The 17999-nt window shown below is 37.1% G+C and overlaps 1 protein-coding gene across 1 annotated transcript in view; it reads left to right on the top strand.

Moving 5' to 3' along the window:
* Positions 1–17473, top strand: part of LOC117335705 (protein cycle-like) — a 120073-nt gene extending 102600 nt beyond the window's left edge. The window contains exons 9-19 of the mRNA XM_033895874.1: positions 6002–6119; positions 7327–7494; positions 8324–8570; positions 9311–9417; positions 9864–10014; positions 10948–11045; positions 12306–12423; positions 13804–13879; positions 14387–14435; positions 14747–14839; positions 15370–17473. Coding sequence (XP_033751765.1) covers positions 6002–6119; positions 7327–7494; positions 8324–8570; positions 9311–9417; positions 9864–10014; positions 10948–11045; positions 12306–12423; positions 13804–13879; positions 14387–14435; positions 14747–14839; positions 15370–15572 — 1428 coding nt within the window. The 3' untranslated portion in view covers positions 15573–17473. The remainder of the gene's footprint in view (positions 1–6001; positions 6120–7326; positions 7495–8323; positions 8571–9310; positions 9418–9863; positions 10015–10947; positions 11046–12305; positions 12424–13803; positions 13880–14386; positions 14436–14746; positions 14840–15369) is intronic.
* Positions 17474–17999: the final 526 nt, after the last annotated feature.

Below are 17999 nucleotides of genomic sequence, written 5' to 3' on the forward strand. Positions count from 1 at the left end.
GAAACATCCTTGGGTGAAGGGGAACCAATTTTGTATAAACGGTGGGTCTGGCCCCCCAGGGGCCTGGGGGGTGGGGCCCAATAGGGGAATATAGCATATTCTTTAAAATCCTTCTTCTTCTGCAGGAATAAAGGGATTTGATCCATGTTTGGTCTGAAGCATCCTTGGGTTAAGGGGAACCAATTTTGTATAAACGGTGGGTCGGCCTCCCAGGGGCCTTAGGGGCGGGGCCCAATAGGGGAAATATAGCATATTCTTTAAAATCCTTCTTCTTCTGCAGGAATAAAGGGATTTGATCCATGTTTAGCCTGAAGCATCCTTGGGTGAAGGGGAACCAATTTTGTATAAACGGTGGGTCTGGCCTCCCAGGGGCCTGAGGGGCAGAGCCCAATAGGGGAAATATAGCAAATTCTTTGAAATCCTTCTTCTGTAGGAATAAAGGGATTTGATCCATATTTGGTCTGAAACATCCTTGGGTGAAGGGAAACCAATTTTGTATAAACGGTGGGTCTGGCCCCCAGGGGCTTGGGGGTGGGGCCCAATAGGGGAATATAGCATATTCTTTAAAATCCTTCTTCTTCTGCAGGAATAAAGGGATTTGATCCATGTTTGGTCTGAAGCATCCTTGGGTGAAGGGGAACCAATTTTGTATAAACGGTGGGTCTGGCCTCCCAGGGGCCTGAGGGGCGGGGCCCAATAGGGGAAATATAGCAAATTCTTTAAAATCCTTCTTCTTCTGTAGAAATGAAGGGATTTGATTCATATTTGATCTGAAGCATCCTTGCATGAAGGGGAACCAATTTTGTATAAACGGTGGGTCTGGCCCCCCAGGGGCCTTAGGGGCGGGGCCCAATAGGGGAAATATAGCAAATTCTTTAAAATCCCTTTTCTTCTGTAGAAATGAAGGGATTTGATTCATATTTGGTCTGAAGCATCCTTGGGTGAAGGGGAACCAATTTTGTATAAATAGTGGGTCTGGTCCCCCACGGGCCTGAGGGGCGGGGCCCGATAGGGGAAATATAACAAATTCTTTTAAATCCTTCTTCTTCTGTAGAAATGAAGGGATTTTATTCATATTTGGTTTGAAGCATCCTTGGGTGAAGGGGAACCAATTTTGTATAAACGGTGGGTCTGGCCCCCCAGGGGCTTGGGGGTGGGGCCCAATAGGGGAATATAGCATATTCTTTAAAATCCTTCTTCTTCTGCAGGAATAAAGGGATTTGATCCATGTTTGGTCTAAAGCATCCTTGGGTGAAGGGGAACCAATTTTGTATAAACGGTGGGTCTGGCCTCCCAGGGGCCAGAGAGGCGGGGCCCAATAGTGGAAATATAGCAAATTCTTTGAAATCCTTCTTCTTCTGTAGGAATAAAGGGATTTGATCCTTATTTGGTCTGAAACATCCTTGGGTGAAGGGGAACCAATTTTGTATAAACGGTGGGTCTGGCCCCCCAGGGGCCTGGGGGGTGGGGCCCAATAGGGGAATATAGCATATTCTTTAAAATCCTTCTTCTTCTGCAGGAATAAAGGGATTTGATCCATGTTTGGTCTGAAGCATCCTTGGGTGAAGGGGAACCAATTTTGTATAAACGGTGGGTCTGGCCTCCCAAGGGCCTGAGGGGCGGAGCCCAATAGGGGAAATATAGCAAATTCTTTGAAATCCTTCTTCTGTAGGAATAAAGGGATTTGATCCATATTTGGTCTGAAACATCCTTGGGTGAAGGGAAACCAATTTTGTATAAACGGTTGGTCTGGCCCCCAGGGGCCTTAGGGGCGGGGCCCGATAGGGGAAATATAACAAATTCTTTAAAATCCTTCTTCTGTAGAAATGAAGGGATTTTATTCATATTTGGTTGAAGCATCCTTGGGTGAAGGGGAACCAATTTTGTATAAACGGTGGGTCTGGCCCCCCAGGGGCTTGGGGTTGGGGCCCAATAGGGGAATATAGCATATTCTTTAAAATCCTTCTTCTTCTGCAGGAATAAAGGGATTTGATCCATGTTTGGTCTAAAGCATCCTTGGGTGAAGGGGAACCAATTTTGTATAAACGGTGGGTCTGGCCTCCCAGGGGCCAGAGAGGCTGGGCCCAATAGGGGAAATATAGCAAATTCTTTGAAATCCTTCTTCTTCTGTAGGAATAAAGGGATTTGATCCTTATTTGGTCTGAAACATCCTTGGGTGAAGGGGAACCAATTTTCTGTAGGAATAAAGGGATTTGATCCTTATTTGGTCTGAAACATCCTTGGGTGAAGGGGAACCAATTTTGTATAAACGGTGGGTCTGGCCCCCCAGGGGCCTGGGGGGTGGGGCCCAATAGGGGAATATAGCATATTCTTTAAAATCCTTCTTCTTCTGCAGGAATAAAGGGATTTGATCCATGTTTGGTCTGAAGCATCCTTGGGTGAAGGGGAACCAATTTTGTATAAACGGTGGGTCGGCCTCCCAGGGGCCTTAGGGGCGGGGCCCAATAGGGGAAATATAGCATATTCTTTAAAATCCTTCTTCTTCTGCAAGAATAAAGGGATTTGATCCATGTTTAGTCTGAAGCATCCTTGGGTGAAGGGGAACCAATTTTGTATAAACGGTGGGTCTGGCCTCCCAGGGGCCTGAGGGGCGGAGCCCAATAGGGGAAATATAGCAAATTCTTTGAAATCCTTCTTCTGTAGGAATAAAGGGATTTGATCCATATTTGGTCTGAAACATCCTTGGGTGAAGGGAAACCAATTTTGTATAAACGGTTGGTCTGGCCCCCAGGGGCCTTAGGGGCGGGGCCCGATAGGGGAAATATAACAAATTCTTTAAAATCCTTCTTCTTCTGTAGAAATGAAGGGATTTTATTCATATTTGGTTGAAGCATCCTTGGGTGAAGGGGAACCAATTTTGTATAAACGGTGGGTCTGGCCCCCCAGGGGCTTGGGGTTGGGGCCCAATAGGGGAATATAGCATATTCTTTAAAATCCTTCTTCTTCTGCAGGAATAAAGGGATTTGATCCATGTTTGGTCTAAAGCATCCTTGGGTGAAGGGGAACCAATTTTGTATAAACGGTGGGTCTGGCCTCCCAGGGGCCAGAGAGGCTGGGCCCAATAGGGGAAATATAGCAAATTCTTTGAAATCCTTCTTCTTCTGTAGGAATAAAGGGATTTGATCCTTATTTGGTCTGAAACATCCTTGGGTGAAGGGGAACCAATTTTCTGTAGGAATAAAGGGATTTGATCCTTATTTGGTCTGAAACATCCTTGGGTGAAGGGGAACCAATTTTGTATAAACGGTGGGTCTGGCCCCCCAGGGGCCTGGGGGGTGGGGCCCAATAGGGGAATATAGCATATTCTTTAAAATCCTTCTTCTTCTGCAGGAATAAAGGGATTTGATCCATGTTTGGTCTGAAGCATCCTTGGGTGAAGGGGAACCAATTTTGTATAAACGGTGGGTCGGCCTCCCAGGGGCCTTAGGGGCGGGGCCCAATAGGGGAAATATAGCATATTCTTTAAAATCCTTCTTCTTCTGCAAGAATAAAGGGATTTGATCCATGTTTAGTCTGAAGCATCCTTGGGTGAAGGGGAACCAATTTTGTATAAACGGTGGGTCTGGCCTCCCAGGGGCCTGAGGGGCGGAGCCCAATAGGGGAAATATAGCAAATTCTTTGAAATCCTTCTTCTGTAGGAATAAAGGGATTTGATCCATATTTGGTCTGAAACATCCTTGGGTGAAGGGAAACCAATTTTGTATAAACGGTTGGTCTGGCCCCCAGGGGCCTTAAGTGTGGGGCCCAATAGGGGAAATAGGGTTAATCCTTTAAATCGCTACTAGTCATAAAGTTATGAATGAATTAGAACCAAATTTGGTCAGGAACATCCTTGGGAGAAGGGGAACAGAGTTTGTATACATTTTTACTCTGAACCCCCAGGGGCCTGAGGGGCGGGGCCAAATAGAGGAAATAGGGTTAATCATTTAAATCGCTACTAGTCTTAAAGTTATGGATGAATTTGAACCAAATTTGGTCAGGAACAAGTTTGTATAAATTTTTACTCTGAACCCCAAGGGGCCTGAGGGGCGGGGCCAAATAGGGGAAATAGAGATTAAGTCTTTAAATCGCTACAAGTCATAAAGTTATGAATGAATTAGAACCATATTTGGTCAGGAACATCCTTGGGGGGAGGGGAACAGATCTAGAGTTTGTATAAATTTTACTCTGAACACCCAGGGGCCTGAGGGGCGGAGTCTAAGAGGCCCAAGGGTCTTTCCCCACCCTAAGGGACTTAGTTTCTTCACAATTAGGTTGTAAAAATAATCCATAGGGTCTTTCAGTCCCTTAGAGAGTATGTGTATGAACAAATTGAACATGAACATTATTTTGACATTTGGTCAAATCCAACAAGGTGAGCGATACAGGCCCCATGGGCCTCTTGTTTAAATGGTAAATCTTAAGTTGGTCACAATCAAACAAGGTATCAACTGACCAAAGTTCAAAGTCAATGGGTCATATGTTAAGGTCGGATTGACATTTTTTAAATGGTATTAAAGATTTTGTTATGACATTATGAAGGTAAGTTGGTGTCAAGCGACCAAATTTTGAAGTTGATTGGGTCTAAATATAAAAAGTTTTAAAACAAAAAAAGGTGAAAAAAGTACTGGTTTGGATTTCTTATACCTCAAATGACAAAAAAAGGACATTATTAAAATATTTTAAAAAATCCTTTTTTTCTCCCCTTTTCTTCACATTTGGTATGTTTTGTTTTTCAGAAAACCCTCTCAAGTTGACCTTATTAGAATAACTGCATTGAGTTTATATCAGTTTGTGTGCTCCTTGATATTAGATTTGAAACAAATTTGAAAAGTGTAATGCTTGTAGAATTCTTTTAGCTAGCTTTTCCATACAATAATAATAAGCAGTATTGTCAGTGGCCCTATTAATGCTAACATTAATGAAACAATAGCAAAGGTTAATCAAAAACATATATCTAATAGTTTCATGTCAGTATATTACAATCAGTGTTTTTCCTGGGTATTTTTACAGTGCACAGTGTATTCCTAAAAATGAAACTGGGAATTTTTTCATTGATTGTGAAAAGTCATCATACAAATGTTATTTGGAATTTTCGAGTTGATTTTGGGAAAAAATCAGGCTAAAACGCATTGAGAATGGGGTCGTTTGACGCACCCAGTTATATAGGCAGGAAAAACACTGACAATAATTATTACATTTACCCTGAAGGGTCAGACACATAGCGGGGCCCTTTCTGACGTGTCAGTGTTCTAGTTTTTTTAGTCGACAGATGGACAACTGCCGTATCATAAATAGTTATCATTTTATCTATGGAAGATAATTAAAATCCCTGTACGCAAGGCACTAACAACACGAACTTGATTTACTTACTTTAAAATAAAGTGAGAAACAGATGTATTAGACAGACGGAACTGGATACTGGTTCTAAATATCCAGATTTAAGACTGAAAATTGTGAAATTAAATCACCGTGAAAACAAGTTGGTTTACAGGGTTCATATGAGACTTCACTTGGATGGCACTGTTATTCTGAATACTACAAGGCAGTGTCATTTACTAATAGTAGAAATTATGTTTAATTAAGGAGTAAATATTTCAAGGCAAGCAATTCGACATGTTTTATTGTGTTTTTACAAGACAATAAAATGATTTCCATTGCCTTTTCTTCTAAAGCATGCTTTTATGCATATTCTGTTGATTACTTAATTGAAATAAGCTGAACATTCGGAGAACAGTTCCATGGTAATTACAGAGAATATGGCCAGCATGAGTAGAGTCAAATGGTAATTAAATAAACCAAATTGTATTAAAGAATATCACTTTCCTACGACTCGGAATTTGAATTATGGGACTTGTTCAGCTGAAATTAGATTTATGGTTGAGATTGGAAATTTTCAAAAATGTAATGACGATGAATTTATAGCTTTTAATTAAAGCTTGCTTAAGCCTCTGAGGTTAGAAATAGACTCCAATTACTCCATTGTATTCTTTTATCACAGAATGACTTGATTGGCCAGAGTATGTTTGACTACCTACATCCTCGAGACATTAGCAAAGTGAAGGAACAGTTGTCATCATCCGATGTTTCCCCTCGAGAAAAACTCATTGATGCCAGAAGTATGAACTGCCATTAACTAATTCAAATTGTCTCTAGATCAGTTGGCATTCATGACACAGAGAAAAGTTAATAGAACTAATTATTAGTTCACCTGGACTTAAATAGATTTTGATTAAATTTGGTCTGGAGCATGATTGGGCAAAGGATATCTAATGTTATATAAATAGGTGTGTGGCTCCCCTAGGGACTGAGGGGTTGGGCCCAATTGGGGAAATTGAGGTACCGTAAGTTCTTTAAATCCCTACTAGTCCTGAATACCCAAATTGATTTTGATGAAATTTGGTCTGAAACATTATTGGCTAAAGGAGATCTAAAGGTGTATAAACAGAGGGTGTGGCTCCCCTAGGGGAGGAGGAGCAGGGGCCGAATAGGGGCCGAATAGGGGAAATTGAGGTGAGTCCTTTTAAACCCTACTAGTCTGAAAGTGGTGAAACTGGGGTCTGAATAAATTTTGATGAAATTTGTTCTGGAGCATTATTGGGCATATGAGATCTAATGTTGTATAAATGAAGGATGCCACACTTTTGGGGCTGGAGAAAGGAAACCATTGTTGGAACGGGCAGTACAAAAGTGGGAAAATATTTGAAATATTACTTAAATCAGAGTGTTTTGCCATCATTACTGCAATATCATGGTGATTCATGCAGGCCCTCTGAGTATCTTGTAATTAATCATAATCAAACCAAATTTTAGCCCACCATCTATTTTTCAAATCATCTTTCTCTATGGTTCATCCTTTGAACAATGCAATGCAAATATTCAAGATGGCCACTAACCATCATTTTGGATTCTGTCTTTTGAAGTTTGTTACCACTGTTCCTCAGGAACTAGAGAATGAATACTTTTGAAAGTTTATGGACACGCCCAGTTCAAGTCCTATTTGTTGGATACATCCAGTTCAAGTCCAAGTTGTAATGGCATTATGTTGAACTTGGTCAGATATTTCGAAAGCCAACAGCTGCCATTTCAGATTTTCACACATAAAATTTGTTACTGCTATTATTCTCAAACAACTGTATATATATCTTAGTTGTATATGTACATTTTGAAGTTACTGTTGTTGCTAAGATAAAAGGTGTCCTTACCATCTAAATTTGGTCTTTTATTGTTACATAGCCGACCTCCCATAACATAATCAAATTAATAAACTAGGTCAATAACTTAAAATGACACAAGCTAAGTTCTTCAGTTGTTGTTTATTTATAGCAATGATGCCGGTGAAAACAGAGTTCACTCACCGACCGACACCCACACACCTGTGTTCTGGAGCCCGGCGAGCTTTTTTCTGTCAGATGAAGTGTGGTAACCGTGATCTGACCTCTATCAAGCCAGAAATAGATGACATTGATTTCTGTCAGAGGCGGAAAAAAACAGGTTTGTGTTCCTTAGAGTATTAAGCTACAAAATTAAAACCTTAAAATTTGAAGTAAAAAGGAAGTGTTTTTTTTGTAAATCATTTCAGGGACCAAACCAACCTACCAATTGTTTTTTCGTAGACTTTAGTGTTAACGTTTTGGAGTATTTCATAAAAATTCTTGAATTCAATATGGCAATTGTGGTTTATAACAAAAGTTTAGGGTCTCATAATCATAAATTCATAATCATAAATCTTAATAAAAAAAATAAAAAAATTGGGTCCTTCAGCTCAAACTTTTTCCAGGGTAGCCATTTTGAAAATGGGTGAATTTCGCAGTAAAAATTCTAAAATCTGAAATGTTTACCTGTTAATTATTATAACCTGAACTTTTGAGAAAAAAAAATCAGACTTATGAAATTTATATCAATCCCACATTTCCTATGGATAGTAACCTATCAGGCTACATATCTATTTTGTAACTTCATAATATACTGGCTAATCAGTGGCTGCCAGACATTTTATCCCTGGCTCAACTTCACAGGGGATGTTTCAAAAGTCTATTTTTCAATTGGTTGGTTGTTCCCTATATACACAGATTATATGATTAATTTTATATATGTTTTGCAGTGTCATTCAATGAATGGTAGCCAAATCATTTTAGCCACTTCTACACTCAAAACTGGGTTTTAACTGACCATGAGACCAGTTTTAGGTATATTTACAAGACCAGTCCTAATTTGCTGGGAGACCAATATTATTTAACAGCTTTGGAAACCTAGTGTTTTGATAATTTTTTTTTGTAAATGTGTAAGTCTTTAATACCTATATATGCATTATTATACACAGACCGGAAGTCCTACATTTTGATCCACTGCACAGGATACCTGAAGTCGTGGTCAACATCCAAAGTTGATCTCGGTGAGACAGATGAGGCTGACGATAACTGTAACCTCAGTTGTCTAGTAGCAGTTTGTCAGGTGAAATCTTCCCTTGACCAGTTAAAGATTTCAACCAACGATAAGATCAATGTCCGCCCCATAGAGTATATCTCCAAACACAGCATTGACGGCAAGTTCTCCTACATTGATCAGGGGTAAGTTTTGGTGTTATTCTTTAGAAATGGTACCCTGCCATTATAAGAAATTGCATATTGACATCATATAATTTCAATGTTTATAGCATCAATTTAACATTTATTTTGGTAAAAAGTCTAATCAAATTGAAATGCTTCTTAGCTTTACCATTATACAGATTTTAAAATTTATTAAATGGATTAAAAAAAAAGGAAGAGATTTTTCTCAGTTCTTTACCAATATTTTTACAGACTGTATAAAGCATGACATGTTGTGATGTGTTCTGTGCAGCATATTGATTAATTTTGGAAAGAGTTAATGCCCTTTATTTTGTCTGAAAATCTCAAACACGGTTTTAGACAGATCCTTTTGGCACTTATTGGGCATATTGTTGTCCTTAGTTACTTTTAGTCCCCTGCTGGTGAAACCGGGGGACTATGGGTTTCCCGTGAGTCCCCACCCATCTGTCTACACTTTTCTCAGCCATGCTTCAAGGTATGAAAGTTGGTATGTAACTTCATTATGAGTAGCTACAGATCAAGTTTGAGTTTCAGCTTTTTTGGGTTAAGGTCAAGGTCATGTTAATATTTTTAGCGGGGGCCACTAGGGGACATGTATTGCTTTAGTAATACCCTGCTTGCTTGTTAATTTACAATTTCATTGTCATTTTTTCATGCATTTTGAATATTTAGAATACATGCATCTTCAAAAGGAGTTGAAGTTACATCGTGATGTAGATGGATTATTGTTGTTTCTGTAGGGCAACCATTTTACTAGGCTACCTTCCCCAGGAGCTGTTGGGTACGTCAGTGTATGAATATTATCACCAGGATGATGTCTTGGAGATGGCCGAAATACACAGAAAAGGTAATAAAAAGTGCTCCAATGTCAAATATGCTTGGAATGTGAATGTTATGGGAGAATCTCAAAGTTTGAATAGAGTAGATAGGGTTTTCTTATGTGACACTATATACATGAAGTATTTTCCCAAAAAAAATACCAACTCATTAAGATCTTCATTGAAATCATGGATACAAATTCCAAAGCCTTGCATAAAAAAAAAAGAAGAAAAAAAACTGCAGTAAACATTTTCAATAATTTGAAATTTTAAGTCATTTGATCAGCTTGATACTGTGAAATAGAAAAAAAAATCCACATTCTATTTCATATTTGTATTTAAGATATTATAAGGAGGAATTAATTATAATAAAAGTAATTTCTGTTATGTATTATTGAAAGTAAATAAATCTATGAGTTTTGTTTAGTAGTATGTGTTTTTGAAAGAACTTTCTTACTCGAATTGAATTTTGCAGTGCTCAAGTCACAGGAAAAAGTGGAGACATGTGTTTATAGGTTCAAAATCAAGGACGGATCATTTATACACCTGCGATCTCGTGTCTTCAGTTTTCACAACCCCTGGACTAAGGAGGTTGAATACATTGTGTCTACAAACACTATTATACCGTGAGTAAAATTATACATAGTACAGAAGAATGAATATTTTACACATTTTGTAACCAAGTTTGTGTCACTGAAAAAAATCTCCGATAGTATTGTTATCAGCCATTCAAATTACACAGAATTACCGCAAAGGCATGTTGGGAAGGTATGACATTATTCCGTATTAGACTCACAACAATTGGGGGTATTCCTGAATATATTTTCGGACGGTAAAACCAGCACATTGAAAAGCAACATATATGTTGCGATAAGCAAACAGGACGGTGGATGGGCACCGCAACATTTGTCGCTGTAAGCATGATAAGGGTTAAAAGATTCTGTTTGATGTATTGTGGGCACACCAATTCTAATTATACACATATGTATTGAAATTTTATCATGAACTAAAAAAATGAAAGCTCTAATAAATGCATGGATTAGTCAGAATTGATATGAAAAGCATTTCAACCCTCAGTGTTTTATATACATCTGTCAGTCAATATAGGAGTGATATGGTATATCACATTGTCCTTCAATCTGAACTTTTTTGTCCAGAGATCTCTCCTTGTTTTCAATTAATCTCTTTGAAACTTGGTGCACTTTATAATCACGATACATAGTTCTGATTTCGAAAGTGACATTTAAATGTGAAAATTTTTGAAAAAGTTATATCCCTCCAATTTGTTTATTCCAGTATTTTGATCTTGTCTGGATCTTTCAGTTTTCAATTAATCTCTTTTGAAATTAGGCAGGATTTATAATCATGGGTAGTTAAAGTTTTATCAAACAATTCTTCTTTATGCATTTAATACAAAATATATATCATTTTCACCTCAGACATATATTGTTCCGCCCATGCTCTTTCAAATTGATTGTTTTGTAATGGTCACGCTTTTTATTCCAGTCTTTTTTGAAACGTCATTTCTAATGTTGTTATTTTTATTTTGTTGTTAATAGTTCGCAGGAAGTAAGCAGCTCAGAACAGGAAATAAGTACGGGAACTTCAGGGATAGGTTTTGATTGTGAAGATAATAATTACGAAGACAACGAATTAGGTAAGAATGTACTCCTCTGGGGTTTAAATGAAATATTTATACAAAACAAACAAAAGTTATTACAATTTACAATTTATTAAAGGTTCAGGAAGGTATAACTGAAAGTTTTTGGGCTGTTCAAGATTATATAAATCTTTCCTAAAGTTAAAACTTCTCTTAAATACAAGATACTCTAGAACCAACAATACACTATATAGATACAACAATACTTAACTAAATAAAAAGCGAGTAGCCCAGTGAGTGATCCACTAAGGTGAGTAAAAAAGTTGGCAGCATGAATGTGACATTGGAGGTAATTATAACCCCTTGTGGGTATAAGAGTCATACACGACTTACCATGGGGCTACGACTGCAGGTACAAAGACTTGCACAGTACTGACAAAGAGGAGGAATCAGTCCACCAATACAGAGTCATGTGAGAGATCTCAAATAAAATCGCAGTAGAATAAGAGAAGTGAGCGTAAAGCATGACTCAAGAGGTATCTCCCCATGCAGGTATAGAACCTTAACAAAAGGGGAACAACATCTGTACATACAAGTTAAGATACAGCCTCACTTAGACAATACCACTATTGGTGTAACTATGTATACATATATATATATATATAACTTAGCAACACAAATGACGAAGGAAGACAACTTTTTGACTCGTGCCCTGACCGGGCCTCGAACTCACGATCTATGGCACCCAATCGCTTGGCCAGAAATACCCGCAGCTTATACCACTGCGCCACATCGGCGTTCTTAAAAAGAACGTTTCAATGGTGCAGTGATGGTCGGCCCGATACCCTGACATGATCTTTGTGGAAGTCGTCTATAAGATGATATGAATACAACTACAACAGGAAATTCAAATCTATATCTTCGGATCACCAACACATAGTGTATATATATACTGAATTTGGGGGTAAAAATTCCCCAAGAATTGAATGCCAAAAGAGAATGCATTGTCAGAAAAATACATAACTAACCCTATAATTTCATCAATTTAGGTCATCTAATCTGAAGTTCTGCCCCACTCCCAGGGAGTGGAGTACTAGAAATGATACAACAAAAATCTCTGTCAATGCCTGTATGCATTGATGGTTTTGTGTTATATTATTTAGTAGCTATAGTAAGCGAGAGAGTATACAGTAATAAATGTCAAAAGCCTGTTTAGGCTATCAGGCCTCTCCTTTATTTCTTTCACTCGTTTTGAAAACTTCAGATTTTGTTCAGTAGAATTCTTTTTCCAATCCTCAATGTGTCTTTCTTTCTCAGAAATTCAAAGTCAGCCTGAACGTGGGCAGGTAAATGTGCCAGGAATGGCCAGTGGAACACGTTTGGGAGCTGGGCGCATTGGCAGGCAAATAGCAGAGGAAATTCTTGAACTACAACGGTATGTAATTATTTTATTTTCCTGTAGCTGTTAAAAAGTAAAATCTTATTGCATGTATTGATCAACTCATCTGATTTGAAGTATGAAGGTGAGTTTGTGCCGTATAATTGCATCTGTTGTTTGCCTTTTGGTGATTCTTCAGATAAGGTGATTTCCTCGTTCACACTGATACTGATTTGGGTATTCATCCATCAATCTGTCCACCTATCTTGTCTATTTCTGTTCATAAATGCCATTAAAATGTATTTCTAATATCTTATTTCATACATCATGGCAAACCTCAGGGTAAATTTGATTGATGATCTTTGTTCTCATTCAAGGTTATCTGACTTGTTTTCAACAACTACCCTAAACAGGTTTTAATTCCAGTAAGTCTCAGGATACATGCCTAACCAGGGTCATCATAGCATGTTGATGCATAATTAATGAGATTGAATATGTTTTTATACCCGTAGAATCTCTTATCTCTTGTTTTGTCATGAGTCTGTCTGAAGCACAAAGCTAGCGCTTTTTGTATGAATTATCACATGAACTCCTCAGCCAATTGAGTTCATATTCACATCATATCTTCATGAAATCATATTCTACATCTGGTTAGATATTGATGGTCATTGCATTATTAAAAGGTCAAAGTTCATACCTGACCAATTGTAAACCGAACATTTTGTATATGAGCTTTGTCTCTTTAACCACTGGACAGATTTAGTTTTACATTCACATCACATCAGTATAACATCAAGTTCTACATACATCTGACCAGGCGTATCCCCACCCCTGGGGACCTGGTCCAAGGCTAACCACATGTTATCACTAATAACTATATAATCTGTTTGGTTGGTTAAGAAGAGATCAATGACAGCCACTACTATCTTTATTGTAATTGTACAATTACTTCCTTAAAAATTGGTTTAATTTCAACCGATTTTCTTAATCAAATATACATAATGGCAAACCTCATTTTATGTTAACTTTGATAACCATTGTGATTTCCACTTGTTTACCAATTATTAATGAGGCTGCATAATTGTGATTGTTTACTCAATACTGTCGTGGTACCCAAACTGATAATGGTGCTTGTGTTTTGTCAAGCAGATGTCTGAACATGTAAATGTTCTTTTCTGAGTCCTGAAATTTTGAGACACGCGCAATTTCTCACATAGAAATCAGCAATATCTAAAACAACCACATTCAGGTTTTTATATTGGTATTAGCTTGGAAAATTCTACATCAATCTTTTAAAAAAAAATGGACATATAGCTACACTTTATCCTGAAAAAGGGAAAAAGTAGGTAGGTGGGGCGGGATGTCAAGTACAGAATTTTGATTCCTTTGTTCCTGTGTGTACTGCCTGTGTAAATGATGATTTGATTGGTTTTACAGTGGTCAGGGGAGTAGTCACACAGCCACTGCCTTAGCTGATAGTACAAACCCTACAAGTACTCCCTCTCCTGAAGCTGTAAGTATTAGTGTACTGTTGATATTTATATGAATACCCTACTATATCAGTCGATATGCCTATGTCTGTAATAAGCCGTGTCTATTGTTGTTGTGAACAAATACAATAAGCTCTACGTCAGACTTAAGTCAGAGTTTTAAGTGTTGGTCCCTATGTTTATTGCAGATAAATACATAAATAACAGATGCTAAAAGGTACAATTTTTGTATTAATTCACAAAATGTGATATCATTATAAATCTATTTAATTTCATATATCAGACTATTTTCAGATTACATTGATTCATATTTGTGATATCATCAACATTTTTGAGGATGTTTCCATACAAACCTTCTGAACTAGTATACTCAAGAATATATTTTTGTCAGCATTTTAACATGATTTCTGGCTTACCTGGCCAGATGGTACCATCTTTTGTACATAGTCTGTCACAGGGTTGCCAACATCGAACTATACTGTACTAATAGACTATTTTATGACTTTGTATCCATATAAATGTACTTACAGTGTGTCAGCAGTACGAAAACAAGAACGCAGTTTGGTACCGTCACATCAGGTAATGCTCAATGTCTATTTAGTCCCCTACTGGTGAAACAGGTTAAATTGTCAGCTCTCGAGCAGCTTCATTCCTTCACACAATTATAACCGACAATAATTCTTAGGATAGGTTCGAGCTTTGGTCAAGGTCACTTACTATTTTAGAAAACCATTGTCATCATTTGAGGTTTTATTCTTTGAGAGATTTTGATTAAACTTCAAATAATTACAAAGGACAAGTTCAGAGAATTTCCAATCACTTTGTATTTGTATGACACAACTTTGCATGAACTTTAATCTAATTAACAGGTTTTTTTTTGGCAATTTCAGCATCAAGGTCCTCACCCCTTCACCTTTCTGCAAGTTCATCCACCCACCTTACATCCTCTGCACCCATCAATGGCATGTCCTTCAAGGCTGCCGGTAAGTACATATAGGTCACAGTTTGAAACTATGTGTCAAGGTCATGGGTAGGTATCCAACTCAAGGTCACTACCAAACGTATGGATCATTATATATACTTATCAAAATCAAGATACAGGGTCATAGAATAGGCTCATGATCAGAAATAATCTTGTAGAAAGATTTCAGGTTGAGATTAAGCTAGAATTTTTGAGTCAGAAACAAGCTTTGTCTGTGACCATTACTACAACCCTGGAACTATCTATGAATATTGTTGCTATATTATGATTCATGGGAGTTTGAATCAACATCATTGTTAATTTATTTGATACTGAGAATATTTATGTTATGGGAGCGACATAATAACTTCAATGGAAAGACATTGATGTTAATTAACAAAGAATGGTGAAAAAATTAGCAAAAACTGTATTTTCTAGTTTACTTGTTCCACTCTGATATTGATTGTGAGGAATTATATATGAGTTTCCTGCAGACATTATCAAATAGCATATTACTATGGTTATATATCTTCTATTGCTATGTGTCCACAGCACCCAGTACCAGTACACCATCTTGCTGGATGTCGGAGTCCAGCTTGATAGAGAATGTCATTGCAGAACAACAAGCCGTCGAGGACATGGATGGTTCTGATGGCAATGACGAGGCAGCTATGTCCATTATTGTCAGTCTTCTGGAGGCAGACGCAGGACTAGGGGGTCCTATAGACTTCAACGACATTCCCTGGCCGCTATGATTGTACAGGGAGCAAGGTCTTACAGGCTTTTGCTGACATTCACTCTTTAGTATAAGAAATGCAAAGCTGTGTCTCCTTGCTCCCATTAGCAGTTTTCTTCTGAGTGTCAGAGCAGTTAACTTGTATCATAGCCTCCCTCTGATCATAGGAATTTATTTTATTCATTTTCCCTGGACATTGACATTTGTCGGCCTTTAGTCCAGGATCTTGCTGCAGAATACAACATCTTTCTGCCTTGAACATGCAAGGTTTCAAAATGTGATAAAATAAATATGGTCTGTGTGTTAGATAAAGGAAGAGACAGGGTTGTTCATGCTAGCCTACCTTGTGCCTAAGAAGATTCTGATGGCCTAAACTTTTTTTTAGATATAATGAAAAGGTGAATGTGATTTAGTTCAGTTATAAGTGCTTTTGCAAGAAAGTGTGATATAAGTTTAAGAAGTGCATTCATATCTATGATTCAGTGGAGGTGCAAGATGATTATTTATATAAATGGAAATAAAGACATCGAAAGGGTGATTTTCTAATTTTCCATGGAGGAGGAAGGTGCTCAAAGATTACATTCTTAGCATTGTTTGTAATTTGTTTGACAAGCTTTAAAGCTACTGTGATGATATTTTAGGAGTTGAAATCAAATATTTCAGTGACAATCTTTTAAACCTGTTTGTCCTTGTTGATTATATGAAAATCATGCAGATATGAATTTCTGATGGTTTCAGTTTTGTCCATGTGATAATTGTTGTTGTTTCTAAGATGGCCACTGTTGGAGATGCCATTTCATTTGTAAATGTATACATTGTACTGTATTAATCCACAAATAAGCCCTGCCCACAAATATTTCATTATTTTGCAGAATCCGGTGGTTCACAAATAAACCCTCAAAAACTTTAATACAAAACCTTTATATTTGGGAAGGGAGTTTATTTGTGGTTATATACAGTAAATATATATATATGATAATATATAAATAATTACATGGAGAGCTCAAATATTGTAATCACTAAATAGATATTTTTGTGTGTGAAATTTATAGAATTCCAAAAGAAGAATACTCCATAAGAACAGTTATATGCAAACCACTAGATATGGTGATCCCTTGTGTATTGTCACCAGTATGTACTCACAGACTGTGTATTTTTGTATTTAAAGGAAGTTTTTATGTTTTTGATTAAAAAATCTGCCTTAAGCAAAAATTGAATACATGGAGATGATTTTTTAATGTTAATAAATATAGCAAAAAAATGAGGAATAATTGTGCAAATTCTGGAATGTGATTCTGAAATATCAAGTGTGCAATTGGATTAATTTTTAGCCCACCTGGCCCAAAGGTCAAGTGAGCTTATGTGTTGGTACCATGTCCATCGTCTTGTCAACTTGTTAGATAAACATTATGTTTCCCAAGTCAACTTGTTAGATAAACATTATGTTTCCCAAATGACTGAAAGGATTTTGACTAGCTTTTGTTTGCAACATAAAGCTCCTACAGTTTTTATGCTTGCCAACTCTCCCTGCCTGACAGATACATATTTTGTTGTTGTCATGATTTTAAAAATATATATATACACCTTGTGTAGTCAATCAGAATGAGTATCATTAATGTGGACATGGTATTCATTTGTCAAAAAAGGTCTACAATTGATTAATGTTGTTATTCTGAAGAGTTAAATTGAACTATGAAATCACCCATGTAAAATTCCGAAGAAGTTGATAACCATAGGATTTAAGGTAGTTTACACACATATGCATTTCTGTTTGATAAAGTGTTCATACTAGATATTAAGGCCACCGTCAGTTTATGGTCGGGGCACGAGTGAAAAATATCAAAATATTAACCACACTCGTGAAATATAATTGGTATTACTGAAGACACTGTTAGATATTCTGTTTATTACATTTTTTATCAACGAAAAACCTACCCCGTATGCTAACTAGGCCTACAGCGATAATTTGTAAACAAAAAAAGTAGTTCCCCCTGTCCAGGTGCTGACATATATGTCGGGCTTTCTGATTGGTCAATTATTTCGGTATTTTCTAATCATTAATTTGATTGGTCAAATCAGCAAAAGTGATATGAAAATAAAAATATCACTTTTATAGAATGAATAATTTTTTATATTTCACTGGTAAAAATGTAATAAAAAAGCTTCTATACTGACAGACTCATATTTTATGGCTGATTTACCATATAAACATGTACCAAGTATACAATTTTCAAGTATTTGTGATCATTCTACAATTGACAAGAATTAAGACTAATAAAACAATGAAATTGCTATCCCAGCAGAAATCATACACACTTTTCCCACCAATTTCCTTGTCAAAATTGACCGCTGGAAAGTTGATGCTGACATAGTTTTAAAAGCTTAAGAACAGTGAGAAAATTTCCAGTAGTGCATATGATCAAAAAGCATGATAGAACTTGATCAG

This window comes from Pecten maximus, chromosome 10 (assembly GCF_902652985.1).
Source record: "Pecten maximus chromosome 10, xPecMax1.1, whole genome shotgun sequence".
NCBI classification, from domain to species: domain Eukaryota; kingdom Metazoa; phylum Mollusca; class Bivalvia; order Pectinida; family Pectinidae; genus Pecten; species Pecten maximus.